Below are 16,696 nucleotides of genomic sequence, written 5' to 3' on the forward strand. Positions count from 1 at the left end.
AGGTATGGCAGATTTATCTTTTTCCCAAACATATGATTTCTCTCCCTGTCTCACTGACATTGAGCTTGACCATATGACTTTGCTCTCTGCTCTCTACCAAGGAGCTCTGCAAGTCTATAGACAGTGGTTGCCTCATTAGCAAGAGGATGTGGAATAGTACTATATAGTCAAGTATAGTCCCATACTTTACAGGATTTTAACAAGTCTTACTGAGGTCAGGGTAACTGTCTAAGTAAAACACCCTAAAATCAATGGATCCTTTTTCCAGGTCTTCTGTTCATGCAGCATAACTGAACCTAGCCTGGACTGATGAAGAAGGCCAAAGCAATAATTTATGAAACATTTATGACACTTTAAAGTAAAACAGTGGTAATCATATTGGAGAAAATGGAACCAAATGGAGGTATATGTGTAAGGCTGGCAAGGAGAGATGGGGAATCAAAATCATATGCTATGAACTGTAAAAAAGGAAAGGAAAAAAACTCAAGTTTGCTATCAAACAGGTAACCACAGAGAAGTTGGACTACATGAGTTATACATGGCCCCAAAAGAGAATACTAAGATAAAGAAACAGAAGTTGTAGGAAGACAGATTTCTACTCAGTATAAAAAAAGGACTTTCTAACCCTCAGTACTCCCTGAAGATGTAAAGCTGTGTTCACATAACCAGAAGTGTTCAAAGAAGGAATGATCAAGTAAAAAGGATATTACAGAATGCAATCACAGAATTGGTTGGTTGAATAGACTAACTTTTAAATGTTGTCTCCAACTCTGCAAAGAGTTGATATTTCACTGTACTTCTATTAGCTATAATAGCAGCTACCCATTTATTGAGCTCTTATGATGAGAGAGAACTGTACTGAACCAAACAACCTTTCACCATTTTATAGGTAAATAAACATGGGTAAGCTCAAGTCACTGGCCTATATCACATATCACACAGTTAAGTGGTAGAGCTGAAATTCAGAATATCTCCTGTCTCTGAAAGCAACAAAAAAAGGGATTTCTATAAATATGTGCCCCAGACAGATATATAACATACCACCAAAAACATTGTCTTCTGTATGATACCTTCATGGTAAATGCTCTTGAGTGAGTAGCAGTGGGGTTTTTTAACTTGTTTTTTTTTTTTTTGGGGGGGGGTAATTAGATGATCTAAATATCCGCAACATATTATAGGCAAATAGTGAAAAGTTAGAAATGAAAAAAGAGTAAATGAAAGATGAAATTGTGACATTATTGTACCTTAGAATGTAAACTATTTTACACGGTGTCAATACAGTATTATCTCAGCACCAATGGTAACAAAAAAATGAAATGATTTATTCTGTGTAGAGGTTTTTGTTACCTTAAGTTTCTAGAGTAATTATTTTAATCCATCACTGAAGCACATCATTCTGTACACACTAGCAATCAAAGCCTTTTATGTAAAGAAGATCAATTTATATGACTCCCCCACAGCTGTAATCTAGAGTTTCTCAGGGTAATATATGAAATTCTTTTAATTAAACATATTCTTGCACTTACAAAAATAAATTGCAGTACAAGCTTTGTTAATGTGCAAACTGAAGAAAAAATTGTTCCAGAAGCACACACTTCTGCAAGTGATGCTGCCCTGGATGATCTGTTCAATAACCTCAATTCTGCTTTCCATGCCAGAACCTCACAACGTCCACATGGAGAAACAAGTCAACATTACCTGAATAGTACTTAGGCATAACAGAAAATTTCCAAGAAAAAGGTAGCAAACTATACCTGTGTTAATTTAGGTTGTAAACAGGTGAGGACGTTATAGCAAATGTTCTAAACTCAAGAAAAATAAAAAGGGCAAGTATATATTAATCTTTCCAGTTTCTGTTGACAATGAATAGAAAAAGCTGACAACAACCATTTAAAATGCTTTCCAGCTTCATGAATGGGGTAACTTTCATTCATAAACTAAATACATCATTTAAATTAAATGAAGAGAAGAATATCATTTTACAGGACAAAAGGATTAGCAAAATTTTTCAAAAGAATCCCAGATTATGCATATAAACTTGTAGGGAAGCTTGATTATTAATTGTTTTCTAAAAGAAAAGCTAATTTCATTTGTCTCAAAATTAACTCTTATAATTCAAATAGAATTCAAATAAACCATTCTGGGACTATTTTAATTAATGAATACAAACTGAATTACGAAAAATAAATTTATGGGAAAAATTAAAAATTATTGACATTTACAACATGTCATGCACATGTTGGATATATTATATACATTCACAAAAACTCTACAGTGACCCATACTTTACAGGATTTTAACAAGACTTACTGAGGTCAGGGTAACTGTCTAAGTAAAACATCCTAAAATCAAACCAATTTCTAACCCAAACATCTTTAGATCTTTCCCAAATTTTACTGTGTGTCACAATTAATTTTCTCAAAAGTAATAATTTAACTTGACCTGGACTTTAGTTTTCATCATAAATTCTGAATTCGTGAGCCCAGAATAAATGAATTATGCTCATTTCTTTACCTTCTCAGCTTTTGGGCTCTTCTAATTTTCTCTCAACAAAGAAAAAGAATTAGCTACCATTCAAACTACAAGACTAAAAATTCAACCACAAATTCATTAATATTTTTTGAAAGGAATAAACCATCATATTAAAAAAATGGCACACTACAATATTAAAAACTATATACTTTGTTCCACATTCCTTAGAAATTCTACATTTAAAAAATGTGCTTAAACGTACATTAATTACTAAACCAGTTTAAAAAACAAAAACAGAAAAGCCTCATCCTAACACAGCATTACAGAAACAACAAATTTTCCACATTTTCCTCAAGGAAATCTGTATGTAATTTTGTTCTGTTGTATTTTGCAGTAGGGGAAGAGAACTGAAAAAATTCAGAATATTTAAGAGTACTCAATGCTTAAACAAAATCAACACTTCTATGAGTATACGACACTTTAGCAACAGATAATCTCTACATCTACTCCAAATTACAGGATTGGGACCAAAACTAATTCAGAATGAAAAAAAAAATCAAGAAATTTGGAGGGAAGGGATGTTCTACAGTTAAAATATCTGAAACAGTGATACTGTAATGATATCATTTTAGCTGACAGCTTGGCTATGAAACTCTAGTAGTAGACTATCCTTTCAGCTTTGGTGACCTACAAGTACTATCCTATCCATAGATTCAGGAAGAGAAGTGAAAATGTTTCAAGTAAAGGGCAGAGTATATAGCTCAGCTGGCAAGTGTTTGCCTTGCATGCACAAGGCCCTGGGTTCAATCCCCAGAAAAAGAAAGAGAAAGAAAGAGGAAGGAAGGAAGGAAGGAAGGAAGGAAGGAAGGAAGGAAGGAAGGAAGGAAGGGAGGGAGGGAGGGAGGGAGGGAGGGGGGGGAGGGGGAGGGGGAGGGGATGTTTCAAGTAAGGAGGTGTTCAAACAATGACAAGAATATATCAAAGGGGGTTTCCCCAGCCAAATCTGAAAGTATCAAAATAAATGATGGTAGTAATGAATGATAATCCATTGAATAAAATAGCAGTCCATGAACCCAAATTTATACAATATTCAGAGAGAGAAAACGGAATGGAAGAACACAAAAACCTCTCCCTTAAGACATTGCCAACTAAGAAACACAGAAATAATGGTGGCATTTAACATTAGTGCCATACTGGTAATTACCGATTTAGGCCAGGTCTACAAATAGAGACTAAAACAAGTAGATTTGGGTTTTGTTTGTGGTTGTTGTTATGTTTTGTTTTGGTTTGGTTTGGTTTTGCAGTACTGGGGGTTGAATACATAGCCTTACACGTGGGTACCTACTCAATCTCCTCTCCCCACCCCTTTTTGTTTAAATTTTGAGACAGGGTCTCTCTAAGTTGCCCAGACTTGCCTTAAACTTGTGGTCCTACTATTGCCTCAGCCTCCCAATTAGCTGGGATTACATATGTGTGCCACCATGCTCAGCATACAGGTCACATTTTGATGACAAAGAGGGTAATTACACACTCTCATTGTATCTAGCCAAAAATTACACAAAGGAAAGACATAACAGAGAAAGATCATAGTTAACAAAACATTATCTGTGAAGAAATCTGATACAACATCACTTCAATGAAGTGATCAAAAATGATAACATCATTAATCACATTATATGCCTCCTGCCATGACACAGTACATAGAACTCACAACCACTTCTATGGCATTCCTAATAAAAAGCATAAGCTGAATCTATCATGAGAAATCTATCTTCAATTGAGGAGCCAACATATGCTAGTATCAAAAAAAGAAAGACAAACTTCTGTATTTAGAGACATGAAACCTAAATGATGCATTATCATGGGGTGAGTCTCAAGGAGCCAAGCTCTAAGGACATAACTGGGACAACTGACAACACCTGAATTAAGCTACAGATTAAATAATGACATTTAATCAATGTTAAATCTCCTTTCATAATTATACTGTGCTTATGTGAAAGGAAATCCTTATCCTTAAGAAGTATACACCTGGGGCTGGGGATGTGGCTCAAGCGGCAGCGCGCTCGCCTGGCATGCGTGCGGCCCGGGTTCGATCCTCAGCACCACATACCAACAAAGATGTTGGGTCCGCCAAGAACTATACAATAAATATTTTTAAAAAATTTCTCTCTCTCTCTCTCTCTCTCTCTCTCTCTCAAAAAAAAAAAAAGAAATATACACCTAAATACTCAAGGGAGAAAAGAATAATGATGTTGAGGCTACGCGTGGTTCATGGTTCATTTTAAAAACAAAAAACAAGAAACAATATGGAGGAGAAAGAAGTCATAGGAGTTATTTCTATGTACTATTCCTGAAATATTCCCTTCCTTCTTTTTTTCCTTCCCTTTTCTTTTTAAAATTTAGTATTAGGTATTAAGCTATATCTCCAATCCTTTTTCATTTTTGTTTTGAGACAGGCCTCAAACTTGTGATTCTCCTGCCTCAGCCTCCCAAGAAGCTGGGATTACAGATAACATGACACCAAGCCCAGCCAGGCATATTTTAATTTTTACACTAATAATAAAATCAGTGTATATAAAAATCCTGAGATTTAGCAATATACTTGAATGCTTCAAAACAACTGTCATCCTGTTCCCTTTCTTACCTTTCTAAGAGATTGTGGATCGCCTTGAAGAGCAGCGTCCTACATTCATAGGAAAGGCCATTTTCCCAGAGTCCTTCTTCCACAACTGAAAAACAAAAAGAGAAGGGGGGGGAAAAAACAGTAAAAAGGACATCCAAATAAAATAAAGAAACTTTTAAAACCTTTTTTAGAGCAAAGTTAATGAGTTAATTTAAATGACTTAATCTTACACTGGAACAGAGAAAGAAAGTCAAACACTTCTCAAAATAATATAATACTTAAATACAAATTTTTTATTAAAGTCTTTGAAACATGAAGCATGATGCAATTCTCCTTCCATAAAGGTCTTTCCAACCTGCTTCCAAATAGTTTAAAATTATCTTGAAATTCTGAAATTAACTTTCCACCAAATAGTGCCACAAAGACTAATTTACTAATGTTCTCTTACAAGATAACAAGAATGCCACAAATTCATACCAAGATTATAATACATATTTTCAAAGAATAAATAAAGAAGAAATAATTTCTTATAGTGTCAGAATTACACAAATTTCTTTAAGGTAGATAATTTCTGGATAGGATTTAAAGGTATGATTTTAGGGAGACTGTCAGGAATTAAACTAAACCTTCCAAATAACATCAAATTTACTTTCTAAATCCATAATTTTGTTAATATTTTACATTTTGGGAAATATCATATTTGGCTTTGAAATGTTAGAATATTGAGCCACAAATAATACCAAAAAATTTCAAGACAAACAATGTCCCATGTATTCTTAAAATTCTTTCCTTTCATAAGTATATAAACAGACAGAAAATGCCCGCAGAAACTATAATTTCCTTTTTAAATTACATTAGTTCAAGTCACCAAAAAATTGATAAGATGGAAACATTTGCAAAAGAAAGTTTCTTTTCCCTTTTATTTTTATCTTAACAAAATTATTCACTTGAGAAAATTCTGATCAGAGAATCAAAACATACATTGAATCCACAGTGCATTTTAATGCTTTCTGCCATACCAACAGATATCCCCACATTTTCTAAACACATAGCATTTTTTAAAAATGTATTTACATTCATGCCTTTTATGTGTAAGACTTTTTTTTAAATTTTAAAACTAGTCCAATACTTTTCCTTGGTATGTGAATTTAAAATAAAAAAAATCTATGTGGCTGATATTGACTTATTGAAGATTCCCAAATCCAGCTTTGTCAAACTCTTTGTTATTTGTAGCTTTTTTTAAAAATGTATAGTAAATAGACAAGCATTCCTGCTAGCAAGGGACAGTCAAAGGTATTGTGAAATCCCTGTTCTCCCACATTCCCTTTCTAGAGGAACTTTCCAAGGTTGGAAAGAGAACTCACATTCACAGTAAAAAGAATACCCCATTTTTAATTGCTTTTCATTCTTAATATGTTTCACTGGCTCTAAGGGTACCATCAGCTTTTAACTATTTTATAAATCACCGAGAGAAAGGGAAGGTAACAAATAAATATCTCTATCACACAATTTTTGTAAGAGCTCCTTAAGACTAATTGAGATGTGTTCATTATTTATCATCACTGTGCACATAAACAGATATTAGCAAAATAAATTAATTGAAAATTCCTAACACTTAATAGTCTTAAGTCCAACTCTTCTAAATCACTCTTCAAATCAATTACTGATATCAGTGTTTTTACAATAGTCCATTGTACCATAAATGGTGTTGGTATAGCATTTGTGAAAAATGTTTCCTGCTCTTATTTGCAGGATTGTCTTCCCGGTTTGTGATACCAATTGGCACACCTTTTAAAACTTTTTATAAGGGCTGGGATTGTGGCTCAGGAGAAGAGCACTTGCCTAGCATGTGCAAGGCCCTGGGTTCAATCTTCAGCATCACATATAAATAAATTTTTTAAAAAATAAAGGTATTGTGTCCAATAACTAAAAAAATTAAAAAACTTTTTATAATTATAACCTTCAAACATACTTAAAAATAGAGTAACAAGTTCAAAATATTTCTAACCAAAGGTTATCAACATTATGTTATCTGCTTCAAATATTCTACTTTGTTTTCTTTCCCTTTTTGTCCTGATATAGTCATGTATAAGTTAACAATAGGAAACTTTCTGAGAAATACATCATTAGGGGGATTTTGTCATTGTGTGAACATCATAGAGTGTGCTTACAAACAAAATGGTATGGTCAGTCACTTCATGTGGCCCTTGATGCAATCAAAAGGCACAGTAAACAGAAGATGAATGTGGCTACTACCAGTGTACCATGGCACCGCATTTTACAATAAATTTTATTTTTAAATAACTAGGAGTGCACTCTAAAATTACAAAACTTAGTGCAGTCTGAGCATCCCTAGCTCAAAAATCTAAAATGCTCTATAATTAGAAACTCTCAACACTCAAAAAGTTTAAAACTTTGGTGCATTTCAGATTTCCATATGAGTGATGCTCACAGGGTAAAGTCTATACAAATGTTCCAAAATCTGAAAAGCAGTGAAATCTGAAACACATCTGGTCTTTCAGATAAGGAATGTTCAACCCATATAGAAAACCAGTAACACAGTCATTTATTATCATGATTGAGTATTACATTTATTATCATGATTGAGTATTATGTAATACTCAATCATGATAATAAATGTATGCTTCTATACAATTGGCAAGACAGCAGGTTTGTTTACATCAGCATCACTACACGTAAGGCACTGCACGGCGCTTCGCTGACTATTATGTCACTCACTAAGCAACAGAAATTTTTACGGCCATTATAATCTTATAGTACCAATGTGTTGACCAAACTGTCATGTCACTCATGACTATTCTTTAAGCAAATTCCACTCCTACATACTTTGATATGCAGCAAATCAGAATCTGAACAAGGTCTACCAATTGTATTTTAAGTCTCCCTTAATATGGAACAGTACATCTCCATGAAAAGAAAAAAAAAATGGTTTCATAGGCTGGTTAAAGAAACCAAGCTAGCTGTCTTATAGGATATATTGTATTTGCATCTAATTATTTCTTCATGATATTTAACATTTTATAAGTTTGTTTGTTTTAGGCCTTTTGCAAATCTGATGATCAAAGCCAAAGCCTCAAGCATACTATTTTACAACTGAACAGTCGAGAGCCATCTGTGGACTATGTTTGAACCAAACTGGCACCAAAGCCAGTGAATAGGAAAATATGGAATCTGGGAACTTCCAGTGGCAATCCTGGTTAAGACCACCCAGATACATGTGAGTTTCTATTCAGCTCTGCCAAAAAGGACCCTCACAGCACTGGAGATGGGGTGACCTGCTGCAGCCACCTAGCCAAACAGAAACCCAGAGATGGGTGTGGTTTCCCAAGATGCCCATCAACCTGTTGACTGCAAGACATCATGAAGCAAGACTCCACCCCTGAAACCTTATCCCTGCCTTTGATGTACTCCTCCCCCCGCCAAAAATAAATAAATAAATAATCGACCAGAGCCATTTTTTAACTGTTCTCTTCCAGTTCCTACCAGGACTGGAAGAACCAATCAGATGCTCCCTTAAAACTAATTCTGATTTTGTCTCTTATTTCTTCACTAATTACTTCAGAATTTAATTTTTCTCAGGTGGCTTATCCCCTCCTATGCAGGAAGAATTACCCTGGTGAGGTGCTGGCTGCCTTGTGATACTGAACTACACCCCCAACCTTTTTTATTTTACAATTCTCTAAGTTATCCAAGCTAGTCCTGAACCTAAGATCCTCTTGCCTCCGCTTCCTCAGTAGCAGGGGTAAAGGCAGTAAGCCAGCTAGCCTCCACTCATTTTGCAAGTGTTATGCTGGTGCTATACCTTAAACTTATCAGAGGATATCCTCCCCACCAAAAAAAAGTTCTCAGATAGTAGCCATACTCTTTATTTTGCCCTCAAATGGTCCCCAAGACTTTGTTAAATGAAATGTTGAGGTGTTACCCCTGTCCAGCACTGCAACGTAGAACACTAAAAAAGTTTGAGCATGCAAAGGCAATGCCAACTTTATCCCAATTTCTGAACAGCCAACACAATTTCCCATATATAAATGATTTTATCCTGATTTCAATAATTTTGAAATATCTTAGAATTTTTCTTCTAAAAAGAATCCTTAAAATGTCATCACCAAAGATCCTACAACTAACATCATACTTAATGGCAAAAGACATAATTAAGGTAAGGATGTCTGTTCTCACCAATCCTGTTGGGAAATCCTCATATTCAATTGAGGTCTCATTCAGTACAATAACAGGAAAAGAAAGAAATACCAGGCATACAAATTGGAATGGAAGAAATAAAACTGCTGCCCTATTTCACAAGATACAGCTGTTCATCAGATATTCCTAAAGAACCAACCAAACAAAAAAATCAACTAGAACTAAAGATATCGAGCTAAATCACAAAATAAAAGGCAAAAAAAAAACCCATCATATTTCTATATATTGGAATGTAGTATATATATTTCTATATACTGGAATGTTTATTATTAAATACCACATAGTTGGAAACTGAAATTCTGTGGAAATATCATTTACAGTAGCATGAAATACTTGGGTATGAATCTTATAAATTATGTGTAAAATTCATAGGCTAGAAACTATAATACTGACAAAAGAAATTTTAAAAAACACATTAATGATTAATAATTAAATTGATCATGAACTGGAAAAATCTATATTAAGATGATGATTCTTCCCAAACCAATCTATATAGTCAACTCAGTTTCAATCAAAATCCCTGCCGGATGTTTTACAGGAATAGAGTAGTTGAGTTACACATTTATATGAAAAAGAACTCAAAAAATGAAAGCAATGAAGAAAAATGCATTTGGAGGACTCCTACCACCTGATTTCCAGACTTACTGTGAAGCTAGAACAGACAAGACAGAGTGGTAGTAGAGAAAGGACAGACGTGCAGGACATAAGTTCAACACAGCAGAAGAGTCCAGGCATGGACTGACAAACATATGATCCCCCACCCCCACCAAAAGAGCCATGTTGCCTTCTCAACAAATGGTGCTAGAAGGAATGCATATTACTGTGTCAAAATCAAAATAAAACAAAACTTCAAACTATATAGAGTAAATTAATTCAAAATGTATCAATAGGGATGCAAAGCCTAAAACTAAAACCTCTAAAATGAATCATAGGAGAAAAGTTTTGATATCTTAGTCAGCAAAAGCGTATTTCAAATGAGGCACGGTGGCACACCCCTGTAATACCAGCAACTTGGGAAGCTGAGGCAGAAGTATCCCAAGTTCAAGACCAGCCTCAGAAACTTAGCAAACCAGCAAACCCCTAAACAACATAAGGGGATCCTGTCTCAAAATAGAAAATAAAAAGGGCTGGGGATGTGACTCAGTGGTTAAGCAACCCTAGGTTAAATCCCCAGTACCAAAAACAGCATGATCCATTAAATAAAAATTTTTAAAAAAGATAAATTGAGTTTAATCATTATGAAAAACTTCAGCTCTTCGGATCATATGGAAAAACTGGGTGAAGCTACTGGAAAGATCTACCAATGGGATCAAATCACAGATTTTGACAAGTCATATTATCCAATAAGGATTTATATTCAGAATATGTTGTTTTAGGAAGGAAGGAAGGAAGGAAGGAAGGAAGGAAGGAAGGAAGGAAGGAAGGAAGGGAGGGAGGGAGGGAGGAAGGAAGGAAGGGAAGGAGAAAGGAAGAAAGAGGGGGAGAGAGAGAGAAGGAGGAGAGGGAGGAAAGAGGGGAAGGGAGGGAGGGAGGGAGGAGGGAATAAATCTCAAAACTTAACACTAAGTGGGGAAGAGACCCAATTTCTAAATGGGAAAAAAATTAAACAGATACTTCAATGGAAAAAATACTGAATGGCAAACAATTAATAAAAAGGATGCTCAAAGGGTCATTAATCCCTTTAATGAAATGAAAATTAAAATCACAATGAGATATCAACACTAGAATGGCTTAACAGAAAAAAATGACATTACTAAGTGCTGGTGAGCATACAGAGTTAGAGTAATTATGTATGATTTAGATATGAGGTGTCACTGAGGGCTCAGAGCTATGGTGTCAGATGACCATGGACTGAACCTCTGTAACTATGAGCCAAAATAAACCATTCCTTCTCTAAACTGTTCCTGTCAGGTCTTTTGGTCACAGTGATGCAAAGCTGACTGAAACAAACCGGTACTGTCATGTACTGCTGTTGCAAATGCAGAAACAACAGCCACTTTGGAAAAGTTGACTTTGGCAACATTTTACGAAATTAACTAGTCATAGCCCAACAATATCCCTCTGTGATATTGTGAAATAAGTATTTGGTCTTTGTCTCATTTCTTGACATATAGTTCCTAAAATCCCTGGAATCTCCAGAATGATAACACTATCTTTTATACTAATGACTAAAATTAATGACTATGAAATGACTGATGACTGGAGGGCCTCCCTCAGCATGGTCTGGTTGCCTAGGGAACCAACCATGTGTTTAGAGGGTTGGAACTTTTGTTCCTACTCCCTCCATCAACACCCCCCAAGTCTGGGGAGAATGGCTGAAGGTTGAGTTGATAAACCAATGGCAAATTATTAAATCAATCATGCCTACCTACATAATGACATTAGCAAAAAAAAAAAAAGGGGGGGGGGGAGACTGAGTTCTGAGAGCTTCCAGATAGATTAGTATGCAGAAGATACTGGAGGGTGATGACGTAGAAAAGGTATGAAAGCTTCACGCCCCTTCGCATGTGCCTACACTAAGCATGTCTTCCATCTGGATATTCTTCTACATCTTTTATAATACTCTTTATAATAAGTCAGAAAATGTAAATGAAATGTTTCCCTGAGTTCTGTGGGCTGCTCTAGCAAATTAACGGAAACTAAGAAGAGTTGTAGGAAACCCTGATTCATGGGCAAATGGTCAGAAGTTCTAGAGGCTGGGAATTCTGACTAACATTTGAAATGGAGAACAGTTATCTGGGACTAAGCCCTCAATCTCTGGGATCTGATGTTATCCTCAAGGTAAACAGTGTCAGAATTGCAATGAATTAGAGGACATTCAGCTAGTATCTACAGCAGAACTGACTGTTTGCATGGTGGGGTGGGCAGAGGAAATCTATATTAGGTCACAGAAGTCCTCTGTGTCATGAAAGAGAAACTGAGGGGTTTATTTGTTATATCTTTATATTCTCTTAGGTACACATAGTCCAGTAAAATATAGTAGTATTATCCATAGTTGTTAAGAACTGTAAACTATCCAAGTGTACCTCAATCAAGAAAGGACAAAAAGTAGAACAGCCATACAACAGGATACTACACAGAACTAGAACTTCTAACATGTGCAAAACTGGGGGTGAAGCTCATTATGCTAAGTAAAAAGATGGAATACTCAAAATCTACATGGTTTATGACTCTTCACACAACTTTCTGGCAATGGCAAACCTAAGGCATTAAAAATCCTCAACAGTTTCCAGGGATGGAAAGTGATACCAAAGTGATTCAGGAAATTAGGGTGTTGATAGATTTGTTCTTATTTTAATTGTAGTGAAGATCATCAAAATTTAAAACATAAATCAGTACAGATAATCTCACAAGTCTGCAGTGTTTGGATTTCTCATAGGACAGCATTTAGATAAGTCAGTAACTATACTAAAAGACCAGCCACTCCCACACACACTGTATTTTCCAGCTATGAATGGATAATGTGTTAATTTGCTTATCCTTTTAATTTACTGTCAATATTAAATGGGTTTGTCAAAATTAGTATAAATCAAATCATCCTTCATTTCTTATCTACTTCTTGTTCAGAATTTCCAGAAAATGAAGGCAATGTATATTTCAGTGTGTCTCTAAAATTCCAAATTAAGTTAAATCCACAATGGCATGTTTGGAATCTAATAAGAGAAACTTGGGCAACATTAACCAGCCACCAGTTCCTAACTATTATGCCTCAAGCAGCAGGATGACAACTAATAATGCTCTCAAAGAGCTAATGCAGGTATGTAAAAACCATTGTGAGGCAAAAACTACTTTGAATACTTTGCAGAACAGCTACTGAACCTGAACATAAAAAGTCTTTGTTTTTTTAAATATTTTTAGTTGTAGATGGACACAATACCTTCATCTTATTTGTTTGTTTGTTTGTTTATATGTGGTGCTGAGGATCAAGCCCAGTGTCTCACACATGCTAGGCAAATGCTCTCCCAGCCCCAAAAGTCTTATTTTTTAATGACAATAAAACAAGATAATAGTCAAAGTTAGTTTTCTACTCATAAAAACATTTTTAATATTTCATTACAAGATTTGAGCCAAACACTATACATACATAGAGAGGTAAAGAGATTACTCATCACAACACTATAAGATACAGTAAAGGACATTTACGTTTACTTCAGCCACCTGTGTCAGCATTCTTCCTTATGCACAGCTTGGAACAGCCCACGTGCTTATTAGACCATTGGAAGTTCTTACTGGCGTCAATTATGAATATCCCTAAGGATTGCCTCTTTTTCATTTTTTCTTATGGTGTGAACAAGGATAAACATTCTAAACCCCACTAGATATTCTTAGTTCACACTTGATTCTAGATCCAAGATACAAAGGGTATAATGTTATAGAGAGATTTTCCTGTCAGCACTAGAAACAAAGGCTGTAAGATCAAGTTTCTTATGCTAAAGTAGCAGAGAACCTGTAGCATCTACTAGTTGATAGTAGGCGACAATAGTTTTCTTATCAAACCAGTTCTGTAGTGCTGATGATCCTAAGTATGGGAAATTGTTCTACAAACACCTAACATATTTTTTTTAATCAGCTCCTTTTCTTGGTTTGCAACTAAGTAATCTGACCCATACAGGTTTATCCTAATCTCAATTTTATGAATGAGAAAGCTAATGCTTAAAATTCTTAAGAAACTTGTCCAAAGTTACATAACTAGTAAGTTTAAGAATTGGAAATCATACTTGGCTATTGTCAGCAAGGATCATAAAAGGATCAAAAGATCTATATGTACTTTTTAAAGTAATAAATACTCTTCCATTAATTGAACTCCTCATGGGGGAAAAGGAGGTTTTCACAGTTGCACTGACTAAGCTTTTCCGATCTTCATAAACATGTGTCAAGCTGACCTGATACTATGTACACATACCTTTCAGATTTTACCAAAATTAGCTTCAATCTAAAATCTCCTTATACTATATCCAGTAAGACAATTAGTAGGTACAGACTGGATTCAAATTTTTTGAACAATTCACACCCCCTTCTATTATTAGCAGTAGCTAGAAAGGCAATCTTCAACAAGAAAGTTAAATTTCCTTTTGGTTCAAAATTTGTAACTTAATATTTTCTAAACAGTTGCATGACTTTCTTAAAGGCTAAACATAATGGAAATTGTTTCTGCAATCTATTCATAGAACTCTATGATACAATCAGACAAAACCACTATATTTTGGCTTTCTTAATTGATTATCTAAGATACCTCATAGACAAAATTAAATTTAAGGCAACACTTCATCTATTTGATATTCAGATTATTTGGGAATATCTTCTTTTGGGGGGAGTGGGTAGCTGGAATACTTAGACTAATTTAAGTTTTCATAAATGAGATGGTATGCCTTGAACACTTACCACCCTCACCCCCGCTGCCTTTTTCAAAATGGACTGAGAACAAAACCAAATGTCAAAGTCTATAAGAAGACCTCTACCTTCATGAAATCTACAATCTTCCTGGGCTATATTTAAAATGTATGTGTGTGTGTGTGTGTTTGTGTGTGTGTGCGCACGCGTGCAAATCTATATTTCAAGTTCTCAAACTTTTATTAGTTTTTTTAAGAATATGAAGAAGTAAGACAATTACTTCTGTATATTACATTTATAAATCGATTTGGTTATAATGAAAGAGTTTTTCTAAAAACTCCTTTGGTCTCAGAAGAAAAGGAACCAAGACAACTAATATGTATGTACAATGAATTAGTGGTGGAGTCAACCAAAACAAAGAATTCCTATATTAAAACCTTCTTCTACCGTTATTTTATCTATTATAGCAAAATTGAGAATAAAAAATGAGCAGTACTTTGTATAGCTGCCTATGCACAAAGAAACACTATTTTGGCACTAAACTTATCTCACTTAAATTGTAAAGGCTACAATCAAAATCTGTCTAAATTGCTATTATTCAACCTTTGTAAATACAGTAATCCTCATAATAAATATTTAAACTATAAAAGTACTTTATAAATGTTTTTAGCATAATAGTGTTTTATAACCAAAAAACAGCAATAATTGCTACTTAGGGCCCAAATAATTTTTCAAAGTTCTCACAAATTTATAACATAACTTCTTTCCATTCTGAAAAATATTGCTCCTTATGAAATTAATGAGCTTCTTTAAAAGAAAAATCATATATAAGGTTTGGGGTGAGGATGGGGGTGGGGCAATATGGCAACATATCAAGGCGGCATATACTTCAATGATTTTGTGTTTCCCAGCAGAGATCTTGGAAAGATACCCCTGCCAATTCCACAGCAAAATTGACATACTTTATTTGAAGGGGAAAAAAATGGGAGGAGAGCAAATGGAATACAGTAGGGAGGAGCATAAAGATTGTGAAACCTTGAAGAAATTCAAGCTCATGCTTTTAGAATTCAGGTCACCCTGCCTTACACAGTTTAAAAGTAGAATTACTTTCAAAGAATACATATTTCCTCTGAGCTATGATACATATTTCCTTTTAATGTATCATATTGCAGCAACAGCTGAAATGAACAGTCTAGACATCAAAAACACTTCTTACTCCCACCTACTGCTTTTTTTACCTCAGGCATCAAAACTAATGAAACCTATTATCCAGAACATTGAGTTCAGCAACCACACTGGCCATTGCAAATATTGAAGGGGGAGGGGTGCTTTCAGGGATGGCACTCCTTTATTCAGCCATTAAAATTACTGAAAATCAAATTATACTCCAAACTCCCAAAATACAAATAAATTAAAGCAAGGCATATGAAACAAGGAGACTGTTTGCCACTTAGATTTTTAATGGGTTTGTCATTTGCCCACTGCCTTTGTTTTCAATCTCTATTTTCAACATATAAATCTGTAGTTTGAAATATACAACTTTTCTATTGTTATCTACTTCTTAAGAACTACAACAAGCAAACGTTACAATAAGAAAACATTACTCCGGGGACTGGGGTTATGGCTCAGTGGTACAGCACTCGCCTAGCATGTGTGGGGCACTTGGTTCGATCCTTAGCACCACATAAAAATAAAAAATAAAGGCATTGTGTCCAAACATGAAATATTAAAAAAAAACATTACTCCATTTAATTTTATAGACTACATCAAATAATACTTAAAGAGAATTTTTGAAATATCTTTTTTGAAATTTCTTATAAGTTGACTTACCAAGAAATTCAGAAACAAAGTAGTATGATGATGTTAGTTCTGAAAGATAGCATTATACCTAAAAAAATTCAATTACATACAATACCACTGATTGATCACAGTTATGCTGCCATTGATTGTCTTGTAAAGTCTATATTTGAAGTCATTAATGATTAAATGAATTTATTCAAATTCCACCCACTTAGAGCTCTGATTTCATATATTGCTGATGGGTGTAGAATA

General features: G+C 34.7%; 1 protein-coding gene across 2 annotated transcripts in view; it reads right to left on the reverse strand.

Annotated features, from left to right (window-relative positions):
* MED13L (mediator complex subunit 13L) overlaps nucleotides 1–16,696 on the reverse strand; it is a 303,689-nt gene that overhangs the window by 134,203 nt on the left and 152,790 nt on the right. For both annotated transcript variants that reach the window (XM_081284952.1, XM_081284951.1), the window contains exon 3: nucleotides 5,117–5,201. In XM_081284952.1, coding sequence (XP_081141078.1) covers nucleotides 5,117–5,201 — 85 coding nt within the window. The remainder of the gene's footprint in view (nucleotides 1–5,116; nucleotides 5,202–16,696) is intronic.

Source organism: Spermophilus citellus, assembly GCF_964194105.1.
Source record: "Spermophilus citellus genome assembly, chromosome: 3".
NCBI lineage: Eukaryota > Metazoa > Chordata > Mammalia > Rodentia > Sciuridae > Spermophilus > Spermophilus citellus.